The 15,251-nt window shown below is 39.2% G+C and overlaps 1 protein-coding gene across 10 annotated transcripts in view; it reads right to left on the minus strand.

The window, feature by feature from the left end:
- Window positions 1-15,251, minus strand: part of DTNB (dystrobrevin beta) — a 217,641-nt gene that overhangs the window by 53,021 nt on the left and 149,369 nt on the right. For 9 of the 10 annotated variants that reach the window (XR_003524809.2, XR_003524806.2, XR_003524807.2 and 6 more), the window contains exons 12-13: window positions 6,862-6,951; window positions 3,341-3,428 (exon numbers count right to left, since the gene is read on the minus strand). Coding sequence is in view for 5 of the 10 variants with exons in the window: in XM_027623160.2 (XP_027478961.2) it covers window positions 3,341-3,428; window positions 6,862-6,951 (178 nt within the window). In the remaining 5 variants the exon portion in view is untranslated. The remainder of the gene's footprint in view (window positions 1-3,340; window positions 3,429-6,861; window positions 6,952-15,251) is intronic. The other variant, XR_003524810.2, reaches the window with a different exon arrangement.

A 15,251-nucleotide genomic window follows, 5' to 3' on the forward strand; every position in this document is an offset into this window, starting at 1 on the left:
AAAGAAAAAAAGAGAACATTTTATTATAAATTATTTCAAAATTACAGTAAACCCATGGCAAATCCTTGGGTAGCCGTTTCTCAATGCAATCAAACTTACATATTCACCATTCTTGGTTCCTTTTTCTTTTAATTGAGATATAATGCTCATATCCTAAGTATGCCATCCAATCGGTCTCGACAAATACATACAACTCACGTAACACACACCTCTATAAAAATGCAGAACGTTTCCATCAATCCAGGAAGTTTCCTTACCTTTATTCAATAATCCCATTCCCAGAAACAGTCCCTGGTGCGATTTCCATCACTATAAATCAATTTTACCTATTCTAGAATTTTATGTACATGGAATCAAATTGTACGTACTTTAGGTATGCGATGTATGAAAATTCCATTTGCTCCACCTCATCTCCAACAATTGATGTTGTCAATCTTTTTCATTGTAGTCATTCTAGTGGGTCATTATGGTTTTAATTGGCATTTTCCTGATGATTAATGATATCAAGCACCTTTTTATGTGCTTATTGCCCATTTGTATATCTTCTTCTGTGAAGTGTCTGTCCAAGTCTTTAGACCATTTAAAATTTGGGCAGGAATTTGAGGTGCAGGAATTCGTTACATAGTTTGTCCTTTGTCAGACGTGTGTTGCAAATATTTTCTTTCAGGTTGCGCTTTGTCTATTTTTTTAATAGTATCTTTTAATGAGGAAAGAATTTATTTTCAGTAAGGTCCAACTTACCAGTTTTTAATGGTTCATGATTCCTCTAAGAATTCTTTGCCTGCTCCAAAGACATGAAGATATTTTTCTAAGCCTGCTTTTAGTAGCTTTATGGTTTTAGCTTTTATGTTTAAATTTATGATACATTTCAAACTGGTTTCTATGTAAAGTATGAGGAAGAGGTTGAGGTTCTTTTATTTCATATAAATATATAGTTGTTCCAGAAGCACTTGTTAAAAAGATTTTCCTTTCCCAACTGAATTTCTTTTGTGCCTTGTAAAAAAAAAAGTCATTTGACCTTAAACACGTGGGTTTACTGTATGGATGACTTGTCTATCCTTTTGCCAATATCACACTTTCTTGATTACTGTGGCTTTTTGTAAGTCAAGTAGAGTTATTAAGTCCTTCAACTTTGCTCTTTTTAAAGACTTGGTTTTTCTAAGTCCTCTGGTTTCCAAATACATTTTAAAATCAGTTGGCCAGGGCGCCTGGGTGGCTCAGTCGGTTAAGTGTCTGCCTTCGGCTCAGGTCATGATCCCGGAGTCCCGGGATCGAGTCCCGCATCAGGCTCTTTGCTCTGTGGGGAGCCTGCTTCTCCCTCTCCTTCCCACTTGTGCTCTCTTTCACTATCTCTGTCTCTCTCTCTCTCTCAATAAAATCTAAAAAAAAAATAAAAAATAAAAAATAAAAATAAAATCAGTTGGCCAATTTCTTCAAAGTTTATTGGTATTTTGATTGGTATTGAATCTATAGATAAATTTGGAAAAATCTGCCATCCTAACTATATTAAATGTGAATATCCCATGGCAAACCTCTCCACTTATTTAGGTTTTCTTTAATTCCTCTCAGCAATAGTCTTAACATCTTTCATTAAATTTATCCATAAGTATTTGATTTTTTTTAATCTTATAGTAAATGGCGTTTTTCCTAAATTTAGTTTTCTAATTACTCACTGCTATAGATGGAAATATAATCAATTTTTGTACATTGACTTTGTATCCTGCAACATTGCCCTAAAGTCATGTACCTATTCTAGGAGTGTTTTTGTAGATTCCTTAGGACTGTCTCTACATAATCATGTTGTCTGCAAATAGGACAGCTTTACTTCTTCCTTTCCAACATTTATGCCCTTTCCTTCTTGTCATGTTGTACTGGCTAAGACCTCCAGTACAATTTTGAATAGAGGTGATGAAAAGTGGACACCCTTGCTTGTTCTCAATATTAGGTAGGAAATACTCCAAAATTTAACCTTTCAGTATAATATTAGCTGTAGGTTTTTTTGTAGGTATTCTTTATCAGACTGAAGACGCTTCTTTGACTCCTAGTATATTGAGAAATGTTATCATAAATGGGCACTTATTGTCAAATATTTTTTCTGCACCTATTGAAATGATCTTATAATTTTCTTTTTTAAACTGCTAATATGGTGAAATACGTTGGCTGATTTTTATGTATTAAATGAATCTGTACTCCTAGGACAAATCTCACTTGACCATGGAGTACTATCCTTTTTACATATTGCCAAATTCAATTTGGTAATATTTTGTTAAAGGTTTTTTCATCCATGTTCATGAGAGAATTTGATTATGGATTTTATTTTCTTGTAATGGCCTTTTTTGTTTTTATATCAGGTCTAGAGTAGCCTGATAAAATGACTTGGAAAGTGTTCCTTCTTCCTCTATTTATTGAGAATTTATGTCAGATTGTTATTATTTCTTCCTTAAATATATGATAATATTCAACAGTTAAGCCCTCTGAGCTTAGAGTTTTCTTTGTGGGAAGTTAATTACAAATTCAATTTCCTTAACAGATTTAGGACTATTTAGATTTTCTATTTATTCTTAAGTCAGTTTTGTTAATTTGTGTCATTTTTTAAAAAAGATTCTATACCCCACATGCAGCTTGACCCACAACTTCAAGATCAAGAGTTGCATACTCTGACTGAACCAGCCAGACAACCCTAATTTGTATCTTTCAAGGAATTTGTTTGTTTCATCTAGGTTGCCAAATTTATTGGCAAAAAGTTGCTCACAATATTCCCTTATCATCCTTATAATAACTATAGGATCTGTAGCAATGTCCCTTCTTTCATTTGTGATATTAGTAATTTGTATTTTCTTTCCTTTTTTCTTGATCAGGATTTCTAGGGGGTAATTAATTTTATTGCTTTTTAAAGAACCAAATTCTAGCTCTTTGATTTTCTTCTTCTTCTTTTTCTTTTTTTAAGATTTTATTTATTTATTTGATAGAGACAGACACAGCGAGAGGGAACACAAGCAGGTGGAGTGGGAGAGGGAGAAGCAGGCTTCCCGCTGAGCAGGGAGCCTGATGCGGGGCTCCATCCCAGGACCCTGGGATCATGACCTGAGCCAAAGGCAGACGCTTAACAACTGAGCCACCCAGGCGCCCCTCTTTGATTTTCTTGATTCATTTTTTTTTTTTTAAAGAGGATACTGTAGATAAAATTAAAGGCCACTATAATCCCTTCCCTAAACCCACTCCTCTCTTTCTGTTCCTGAGGTACCTATTCTTCTAAGTTTCATGTTTACTATCACCTACCATTTGTATATTAAAATAATGCTAATTTCTGCTACTCTCCTAGGACCTTTCATTTACTCACCATGTTTCCTGCTTCTGCAGCCAGCCGGGCAGCATAGCGAGCTATAAGTCGGTGTTCCTCATCCAGTCGGCTTGGACTGTCCAGGACACTGCCAAAGAGACAAAAAATTCAACAGGTGTCTATTAAACATTCCCTACCCTTGCTTTTCTCTTAGAAAGAACAGATGGGAGAAAGCTTATAAAAAATTATGGCAGCAAAAGAAACAAGAGGCCTGGGTCATAGATACTAACGGTCTTCTGAGTGGTGGTTTATAGAGAAATGAAGAGACCATACATGCCCTTTCTTTTCAGCATCATCCCCCCGGCTCCTACGCCATAAGAAGGGTCACTTCTTTTTGAATGCAAGGTCCAAGAAAAGACAGAGCATCTGCAAAGTCTGAGGGGGGATTTCTAATCAAATATTTTGGAAAAACTCATAACTTTTAGACACAGGTCTTGAATTTAAAAAGATCAAGAGAAAACTAAAGCATCATGAAAAACAGAGGGCTAAAGAAAAGTACACTTAACACTGGCTGAACAAAACTGAGGAGCCCAGGCAAGGGCACGTCCAACATATGGTGAAGTTGGAGAAGAATCCATGGTATCAAACATTCCCTTTCAATGTGTCTTTCTCTTCTTTCACCATGTTTGTTCCACAATTAGAGCCCCATCTTAGAGTGAATTAATTTATTCCATTACTCTTTCACAAGAGTACCAGCACCTTAACTTTAAGGTCTTTAAGACCTACGTGGGATATCAGATACTGCTGCACCTGGATGAAGGAAGTGTTCTAGAGTAGTAGGCTAGCTCTGTGTATATGTGATGCAATGACCTTTTGACTGGATTATGAAATAATGGACTCCTTTAGTTTAGCATGTTACATCAACTGTCATTTATCCATAGCAGGGCAGTCCTAGATCAATGGGGACTGTAGCTATAGAATTCTGTTTAAGTCTGGCAGATGCTTTAAGATAACAGTGGTGATGACAACCGACCCAAGATGCTGTCATGGCCTGTTTCTACTTTGGCCCTTGGTTCCTGGTGTTCCAAAAACCTCTGAATGGAATTTAGCAACACGATGAGTAATAAGAAAAAATTTAAAGACATGAGTTCAATACTCGTCAAATCTTGTAATAATTACTGGGGAGGGGGTAGTCTGGGAAGGGTGAAGTTAAATTGATAGAAATGTGTCTGACCTTTTCATGTATAGAATTAACTGTATTTTTCCTAGATTTTTTTCACCTTTCTATATTTCTATCGTTGTGGCTAATTCTTTAAGCTTAACTTGGTCTTTCCTCGAGGATGGATTTTTTTTTTTTAATGTACTTCTTCTGCCTGTGCCACTTCTGAATACTTTATAATTTTAGGTATGCAAATGTCAGTCTGTATCATCATCCTCTCATGAGATGATTTTGTAGTAAGAACATGCTACCATCAATTGGCTTTAATACATTAGGGTCAAGGCCCCAAGGTCAAGGCTGAACTGTAATATTTGTGCCTTAAAGTTGTTTGCTGGAAATAAGAGAACTACCTTTATCTTTAAAAAAAAAACAACAAAAATGAACATTATACAAGTGGATAATATTATAGAGGGACTGACAACCTAAGAAATGGGACTTACAGTGACTGCCCTTTGTTTTGGCAAGGGATATAACAAAAACTTCCATTTTTTCCTCTCTGCAAAAATCTCCCTCTCCTCCATCATGTTCCATCTCCCTAGGAAGGTTAATTCTACTTGTCATTTATACCCAAGTGTGGACGACATGGTTGTTTTAATTGGCTATGCTTTCCAACCAGAAACTAGAACTTTATGTTGATGAGAGGTTTTAAGGTCAATGAAAATTAAGAGGAAAATTAGAAAGGTTCCTTATTTTTCTGCTTGAGCTGACTTTCATTTTCAGAATTAGCCAGGAAATTTCTGACTTCTTTGAGGAAGCATGAAGCTCAGTTCCTTAGACCATAAATCAAGAAGAGATGCAGTACTCACCCAATCCTCATGTTCTCCCAGGGCTCCCAGCCACCGGTTCTTGCTCAGGAAGCCTAATCCCCAAGCCAGGACGCTTGAGGACCTTAGCTAAACCTCCCATAAATCTTTTGGGGCTGAAATATCAGGTTGCAGTCTCTGCCAACACTCTGCTTCTATTTTCACTATGGAAACTTTTAATCACCTGGACAATTGCCCTTACTGATAATAAGTAAGCTGTCCTGCCAGGGATGAGACAACTCTATTCCTAGAGACCCAAGGAGCTGGGACAGACTGCACAGAAATCATCTGTTGGCTGAAGAGGCACTCTTGGTGATATGATGCACAATTATCAGGCCTTTCCTTCCCTCCCGTAGGAAAAGCCTATTAAACATACTTGAGAAGTAGGAAAGTAGACTCTAAAGTTAAATAAAAGCCTAAAAATATCAAAGCTATTTAGTCACACTGGCAAAACTATGGGAAATGGTATGAAGTATAATATAGAAAACAGTCCTTTCCAAATATATATTTTTTCACATTATTTATTCTTGTTATCACAGGAAATAAAACCAAGGTCAAATCACCTTCTCACGGAGCCATGGCATGTTCTGGGCAAAACTAAGATCAAAATGTAAGGCTCCAGACTCTCTTATGTGCTTAGTTAATAAATTACGCTTCCTCTCTAAGAATAAGAATCTATCCGCTGCTATGTAGAGTGGAGGGATGGCTTTAGATTATATAAGCTTGACCTGCTATTCTCCTTGCAGAATGGTGGTGGGTACAGACACAGAGTGGACAGGTAGCCCTGGGTCTACCTGAATGCAACAGCACTTTGTTTTAAAGGGTTAACTTTGTTGTAGTTAGTGGTTATCAAAAGTTTTTCTATCCTAACCCACTGAGGAACCAGGCATATTCCCACATTAACAGTGAGTCACTACCAGTTGTTTTCAGAGAAAGGGGAATATGGAGTTATTATATTAAGTATAATTATCACATGTGGAGGTACACATTGTTTGGGAAAAGTCTCCCTCAGGTGACAATGATCCAACACCACTATTGCAAACCACTGGTTTAAATAATCAACAATAGATTTGGGGGGAAGAGATGAAGTTGTAACATGCAAAGATGTTACAGGGTGATGGTATCAAAGATTAGACAAAGTGACATATCTGTGGGTTGATTAACCCTATGCTCTGAATATCAGTAGAAAGGTTTCATTATTTAGCCAAGAATGAGCAGTAAGAGGTTGCATCAAACAGCTCTGTGAATGTACATCTTTGGGACTGCATATGTTTGAGATTTACATAGCCTTTAAGTGTAAGGTGAAGGAAGTGAATTCCACCTTAAAACAGCATTTCTGACTATATGTTTAGGTAAGTGCCCAGGCTTGGCAAGGCTCCTTCTGTTTTAGAAGTTAATGCTTTAGCAATTATTTAAACTCTGCCAAACATAGCTGGTAGCTTCTCAAGAAAAACCCCACACGCAGAGCTTTTTCCAGCTGGCAAGCCCAGGTAACACAGCTCTCCCTCCCTCTGATCAGCCCTTGATGACCGGCCTGCTGCCGCTGCTCTACCACTGACCGTGCACAGTGTTGCAGACGGGCCACATAGGAGGCTATCAGCGCATGCTCATCGGCCAAGTGACTGGGTATGTCCTGGCTATACTGTAACCTAGGAACAACGGAGGCAAAGACACCAAGCACAACACAAACACATACAGAGCGAAAAATGAACATGGATTAAAATGGGCAAACTTCAAAAGAAAAATAGAAAAAAATAATAAATCATGATAAGGAAAACAATAAAAAACCACAATGCATAATGGAATATGGTGTTAGACCATAGAAAATACATTTCACCAATCCTTTGAACAAAAGCAGTCTCTTAGGAAACAGCCTTGGGTGACTGACACATCAGCATCTGAGCAGGGGAAACCAAGGAGGGGTCACCAAGAAGCCTTGCCCATCAGTCTTATCCACGTTCTGGGCTCTGAGATGGATGCACCTTTTAGGGAATGCCCAATGGCAGGAAAACAGAGTGGGTCTACTTAACATCACCAAATGCCCCCTAATGCTTTTATAGCTTTTGTCTACATGTAAAGAATTTTCAGTGTTATCTCATGATACCAGTTAAACCGTTTTATTTCTATAAGGATACTTACTGCCTTTAGCATCATTCTATTTTCTCCCATAAAACTGATACTTAAACCAAACTTGTCAGAATTGTTCCTTATCATAAGACAACACTGTATACATTCTGAGTGAGACTCTTTTATAGACATTCAGACGGTCCTTAAGCAAAAGAGTTTCTAAAAGTGTTTTATTCCAAAAATGTTAAAACATGCACAAAATGGAGAGTAAACTAATGACTACTTTTCATGTACCCATCACCAAACTTCAACAAAAACCAAAATTTTGTCAACTTATTGAATCTATTCTTCCTTCACTCAACTTTTTGTCTAGAATGAGGTGGCTGGAGCAAATCCCAGACAATTTATTATTTCATTTGAGAAAGCTTAATGTACATAACCACAATGCCATCATCACACCTAAAAAAAATTAAGAAAATTTTAACTCAGTCCATCTGAAAATTTCCTCAGATCTTAAAAAATATCCATCTACATTTAGAATCAAGATTCCAACAAGGTCCACACACACTGCATCTGGTTGATATGTTTCTGTTTTTAATCTAAAACAGTTCTTCCTTTTCCTTGTTTCTGTCATGTCATTTATTTGTGAAGAAAGCAAGTTATCTAGTGGCATACCCTACATTCTGGATTTGACTGTTTCCTTGGTGCCATTTGTTTCTCTACCCCCTGCGGCTAGAGCTAGAGATTTGATTAAAGTTTTTGTTTTCGTTTCATTTTTTGAGAAGGGGCTAGAATCTGTCGTAGGTAATATGGTGCACTTAAAAATCAAATGGGGGCACATAATGGAATATAAATATTAATCAGTGGATTCAGATGTTATTGGTTACATCTCTCCATTGTAAAGTCCCCCATCAACTTTTCACCTAATGGCTTTAGCATTTACTAATGATTTGCCTAGATTCAAGATCCGGTTTCCAATTTTATCATTTTTTCTGCATTTATTAGTTTTTTCTATTTGTTTATCTTGAGATATTGATCATTCAGAAAAGGTAAAACAAATGCTTGGCATTTCTTACTATTTAACAAATTTCAGAACAATGAATTAGTGCCCTAGCAACCTCCAATGGTTACCAAGGAGTTTTCTTTTTTATAGGAACTCATAGATTTTTATGTATCTGATTACCTCAATCCATTATAATCATCGTTTTGATGTTCAAATTGTCCTATCTTTGGCCAGTGGGAGCTCCTGTAAGTAGGCTCCTGTGTTAATCTAATAGATCCATTAGATATCATTAGCTTCCTTGGTTGGCACAGATGACCCACTTGGTTGGTAAGATGCCAGTCCTATCTTGTGTATGTCTGCCCCACACTTGGAATCAACTATTCCTTCAAGGATTGCAGGTTCCCTTTACTAGGAAAGAGTGTTTAGAGACCACAGTTAGGGTTCTAGGGTGCTCCTTGTTCCTGGACGATCACTGCTTCTAGAACTTTTCAGTGGATAAAGCTAGGAAATCTATATATTTTAGAAGGAGTAAAAACAGTTTCTCTCACTACTTTCAAATGCCATTCAATTTTCTGCTAGCATGCATTTTTTTTTTAAAGATTTTATTATTTACTGGAGAGAGATAGCACAAGCACAAGCAAGGGGAGTGGCAGGCAGAGGGAGAAGCAGACTCCCCACTGAGCAGGGAGCCTGATGTGGGGCTTGATCCCAGGGCCCTGGGATCATGACCTCAGTGAAGGCAGATGCTTACCCGACTGAGCCACCCAGGCACCCCAAGTGCATTGTTTTTAATGAGAAATCACTTCAAAAATCTTATCTTTTTCCCCCCTGTATATAACATATTTTTTCCTCTAGCTGCTTTTAATACTTTTTCTTCATCACTGGCTTTCAGCAATTTGACTGATATGCCTTGGTATGGTTTTCTTTTTATCCTAATTATAGTTTGTTGAGCTTCTTGTAGCTACGGGTTTATAGTTTTCATCAAATTAGTAAAAGTTTATTTGGAAATTTGGAAAAAAATATTTCCTGAAATGATTTTTCTCTCCTCCCTCTGTTAGGCTGTTTGCCATTGTCCCATAAGTCTTGAAGGCTCTGTTCATTTTTCAGCATTGCATTTTGGATAGTTTGTATTGCTATGTCTTTAAGTTCAGTGGACTTTTTCTTCTGTAATTTCTGATATACTGTTAAGTCCAACCACTGACTTTTTCATTTTGGGTATTATCTCTTTCAACTCTAGAAGTTCTATTTTTTAATTTAAAACTTTTTGTCACTGAAGTAGAATATATATGCAGAAACCTCCAATTATGTTTATAGTTGGTTCCTTTTTATTTCCATTTTTTTCCTCATTATGCTAATATTTTCATTTACATTTTTGGTATTTAGTGTGACTGGTTTTTGGGTTTTTTTAAGATTTTTATTTATTTGACTATTGCACAGTTTGGGTATTGTGGTAGCCAAACTGTGGAAAGAATCGAGATGCCCTTCAACAGATGGATGGACAAAGAAGATGTGGTCCATATATACAATGGAATATTACTCAGCCATCAGAAAAGATGAATACCCAACTTTTACATCAACATGGATGGGACTGGAGGAGATCATGCTATGTGAAATAAGTCAAGCAAAGAAAGTCAATTATCCTATGGTTTCACTTATTTGTGGAACATAAGGAATGGCATGGAAGACATTGGAAGGAAGGGGAAAATGAAGGGGGCGGAATCAGGGGGTAAGATGAACCATGAGAGACTATGGACTCCGGGAAACAAATTGAGGGTTTTAGAGGGGAGAGGGGTGGGGGGATAGTTTAGTCGGGTGATGGGTATTAAGGAGGGCACGTACTGCATGGAGCACTGGGTGTTATACAAGAATGATGAATCATGGATCACTACATCAAGAACTAATGATGTATTATATGGTGACTAACATACCATAATAAAATAAAAAACAAAACAAAACAAAAAGATTTTTATTTATTTGAGAGAGAGAGACAACAAGCAGGGAGGGCAGGCAGAGGGAGAGAGAGAGAATTAGACTCCGGGTTGAGTCAATTCCAGGACCTGGAGATCATGACGTGAGCCAAAAGCAGACACTTAACTGACTGAGCATCCCGGTTCCCCTACTGTGGCTGTTTTAAAGTCCATCTCTGTTCATTGCATCATGCCTGTTATTTCTGGATCTGTTTATACTGACTAATTTTATTCAGGTCACAGAACATACTTTCTGGCTGCTTCCTATGTCCTCTAAATTTTCACTGGATGATGGAAATTGTGAGGATTATGTTGTTGAATGTCTGGATTTTGTTGTCTTCTTCTAAAGAATCTAGTAATTAATTTACTTTTGGACAGGCTGGTCCTTTTGAGGCCTGTATTAAAGTTTCATTAGTGCAGATCTAGGGTAACTTTTATCTAGGGCTATTTTCACCCTGCTCCTAAAGTATGGCCTTTCTGGGGTCTTTATTGAATGCCCCCAGTGTTGGATGATGTCTCTACTCTGGTTGGTTGGAACCCAAAAACAGGCTGCATTTGAGTAGCTGTTCCACTTTCAAATCCCTGGGACTTGTTCTTTCACAGGTAGTCGTTCTTTGGTGGTCTTGTGAAATCTCATTCCACACAAATGCAGCTTAGTTTTCAGCCAAAGATGGAAGAGACCTGTATGCAGGTTTAGGGAGCTCTTTCTCTGCATGCTTCCTCCCCTCCGGTATTCCCTCTTGGCAAATTCCAGCCTCCCCAAACTCCAATCTCTCTCTCCTTATTCTCAGCAAATAGGGCTTACCCTGCTTTGTCTCCAGCACTAGACTTTAGTAAATGCCTCCCAGTAGAAAGCCTGGGCAATCATAGGGCTCTCCTCATTTATTTCCCTTCCCTCAGAGAACAGTCCTGCCCTACTTACTAATTTCTGAAAACAGTTGCTTTAGTTAGAATAGTTTTCTAGAAGTTTATAGACATCAGTTACTTCATGACCAGAGGAATTTCTCTCTGTAGTAACTCACTTTTTTAAAAAGATTTTATTTATTTGAGAGAGAGAGAGAGAGAGCGTGTGCAAGTGCGTGTTAGTTCAAGGAGGGGTGTGGGAGGGGCAGAGGGAGAGGGACAGCAGAGTTTGTGCTGAGCGTGGAGCCCATGCCGGATGGTGGGGGTGGAAGGGTTCAATCTCATGACCCTGAAATCATGACCTGAGCCGAAATCAAGAGTTGGTTGCTTAACCAACTGAGCCACTCAGGCGCCTCTGTAGTAACTCATTTTTATACTTTTGTAAAGTATTGATCTAATTCAAACTAGAAATTAAAAGAAAACAAAATTGCTTCTTTAGCAGACTGAAAAGTAGCAATGTTATAGAGGCCAGCATAAGGGCTTCAGCTTTTACTCTGATATGAGAAGTTGCTGGTGAGTTTTGAGCAGAGGCAGGTATTCTCTAACTTATATTTTAATAAGATCATCTGCACTGTGGAAGATGGAAGTGTCAGAGAGTGGGGAAGAAGCAGCCTATCAGAAGCCTCCTGCAACATGCCAGATGAGAGACAAGAGTGGCTAGGAGAATAGTCGTAGCTGTTGAAGTGATAAGAAATGGCAAGATCCTGGGCCTATTTTGACAGTGTTTTTGGATAAAGCTGATCTAATAATCTGACACCTTACATGGAGAAGCATCAGGAGTTCTGACTAAGCAACTAATGACTAGGTAAACTGAGCGAGATTGCCACTAACTGAGATGGGGAAGACTGAGAGAGAGGCGAGTTTGGTAGGGCGAGACACAGAATGCAGTTTGGAACATGCTAATTGTGAGATGTGTATTAGATATCCAGGTGAAGGTACTGATTCAGAGGAAGCTACGAGGTCAGAGGTCAGAGCTCAGAGAAAAGGTCTGGGCCAGAAAAAGAAGTTTGGAAGTCCCTGGTATGTAGACAGTATTAAAAGCTCGCAGTCTGGATGGGATCACCTACGGGGAGGACAAAGAGAAAAGAGAGGTGGTCCCTTTGGCATACTAACATTTAAGAGTTCAAGGAGGTATGGAAAACTAGCGAAGGGGGCCACGGAGGAAGAGCAGGACACCTGGAGGCAAGTACAGAAAGTGTTTCAAGTAGAAGGGAGCAATCATCTATGTCAACGGCCACTGAAGATCAACCTGGGTAAGTCCTGAGAATTCATCCCTGGATTTAACACTGAGGACGGCACTGGTCTCCTTGACAGAACGGGTTTTGGCAGTAAACAGGAAGTGGAAATCTGACCAGGGTGTGTTCAAAAGGGAATGGCAGGAACGAAATTGGAAGCATTTACTATAGATGCAACAGTTTATTAAACTCCATTTTAATTTTCTACAAAGACTGCTATTCAGAACTAGTGTCATTTGCCAGATAACAAGGGATCTAAACCAAAATGAAAAGCATTTTCTTTTCAAAATGAAAAGCATTATCAGTCGCTGTCTATAGTAAATAAGGAACTTAAAGGCCCACGAATTTTCTGACAAGTCTGTGTTGGGGTGTGGGTATTATGTTAGATATATAAGTGATATATATACTCACATTCAAAGGTGTACCTGTTTTTCCAGATTTACTTTTTTGAATTTAAACATTCCTTTTGATAAAATATCAATCTCTATACAATCCCCAACTTACAAACAGGTTTTGCTTTAGAAATGTTTTTCTAAAGCAAAGTCAGTAATTTGGAATCGTTTAGAATCCCATATAAAATAATAATTGTTCTATTCTAAGCTGACAAATGTCAATTCAAACCATAAAAGTAGGTGATTTTCATGGCCGAATATACGATAGTTCTAGTAGCACTTCTGGTGGAAGTTGGGCATCTGAGTCCATGTCTGGAGCACCTACAAGGTGTCGGGCACTGAGTCAGGACATGAGGACACCACAGTAAGCAGGACCCAGACACGGCAGCTGCTCTCTTGGTGCTAATGGTTTAGTAGAAAAAGAGATGATCAAACAAATAAATGTAAAATGGCAAATGTAGTATGTGTTATGATGGGAGGGACACTGTCCTCCTCTAAGAAGACATAACAGAAGACGCCTGACTGGCTCAGGAGGTAGAGCACGCGACTCTTGATCTTGGGATCATGAGTTCAAGCCCCACATTATCTGTAGAGATTACTTAAGAAGAAAATAAAAGACATAATAGAATTTTATCCAATTAGGGAGATCAGTAAAAGCAAGGGTGAGGCGAATAAACCAGAGTTAAAAGAGGAGTGATGATGAGATGAGCACATTTCTCCCGGGGAGGGGGAGGCGCGAGGGGGGTAATCCTGAGCAGCATTCTTTCCCTCATGAGGCACCCTCCCCACTCCATGCATTTGAAACAAGCTTCCAGGTGCTTCTGAGGCACACTCCAGTGTGAGACCTCTCTCCAAGAGGATGGGGGCGTTCAAGTCTCATGGCTTCAGCAGAAGCTCTATAGGCAGCAAGAGAGGGTCCCTTTGACAGAAGTGAAGAGGCCCCCACCGTGGGAAAGGGATGTGAGCAGTGAGGGAGGGGACGATGGGTAAGCTGTGGCAGGGACAAGGTCAGAAGCAGAGGCTGTGTCTGTCCGGAGTGACAGCCTGCAGCCCCAGGAGCAGGACTCACTACTTAGCAGGAGACAGGAGAGCATAGCAACCAGAGCCTGGGCTTTGGAGTGAGGCAGTCTTGGGTTTAATCCACACACACCTGCTTGCTGTGTGAGCCTAGACATTAATCTCTCTGCTTTAGTCCCCTCATCTGTAAAATAATAATAATAATATAAAATCTACTTCATGTATTACGTACTTTAGAGAGTATAGGAAGGATTAAAGAAGATAATGTAGTAGTCATTACCAAGAAAGTACCTGTGACCTTATCAGAGAATTTCACATATGCTCTTTTGCTTATTCTCAGGATAATCTTACCAAAAAGGTATTACTGTAATCCTCACAACTTTGCATCTCCAGCCCTGACCTCTCCCTGGAGCTCCAGGATTGTGTATTGGAGGGCCTATTCAGCATCTCCCCATGGCTGCCTAAAAGGCATCCCAAACCTAACATGTTCAAACTAAAACCCCTGACTCTCTCCACCCGCTTCCTCACCTGCTGCACCCCCAAACTGACCAGTTTAAATGGATAGCATCACCACTCACCCAACCATCAAGCTCAAAGTGGAAGGCCTCTGGCTTTCTCTCATTTCCTGATGCCTCACATCCAAACTATTAATCAGTCCTGCTGGCTCTTCTCTGAAACCAGACCCTCAAACCAGCCCCTTTCACTGCTCCCCCCGTCCCCGCCCTTTCTCATCTGGAAGGTCTCACCAAGTGCCACTCAGACTACCCAACAGCCCTTGCTTGCTTTCCTCTTCCACTCTTGCCCACTATAGTCAATTCTCCACACTGCAGGGAGTGATCTTATAGTAGTAAATCAATCTGGGAGGGTGATGAAAATGTTCTAAAATTGATTGTGGTGATGGCCACACAACTCTGTGAATACACCAAAAACCACTGAATCATACACTTTAAGTGGATGGATGGTATGGTGAATGAATTATATCTCAATAATCTATTGAAGAAATAAATCAGCAATATTGAAACCGCTATCCATGCTACCAGGTACATGGCTAGTGGGCCAACAGGAGCCAGTTTCTCACTCTTGCAGAGGAAAGGGACAGATAACCAGGGGCTATCTGTAGTAGCTAGAGTGAACGATGCAGTACTGGAGCAGAACCAGATACGTCAGTATAACTCATGTCTTTTATTTCTCTGCTCTGAATGGACTAAGCAGGCAATGTTATAAGATGCCATGTGCTTGAAGTAACTGGAAGAAGAAAATCCTTTACCTAACAGAGGAAGTACTGATTAAGAGGCAAGCAACAGCAAGATTTGGAGAAAAGAAGTAAGTTTCTGGATAAAGCCTGGTGAGTCCCCACCTTCAGTG

This window comes from Zalophus californianus, chromosome 8 (assembly GCF_009762305.2).
Source record: "Zalophus californianus isolate mZalCal1 chromosome 8, mZalCal1.pri.v2, whole genome shotgun sequence".
Taxonomy (NCBI): Eukaryota; Metazoa; Chordata; class Mammalia; order Carnivora; family Otariidae; genus Zalophus; species Zalophus californianus.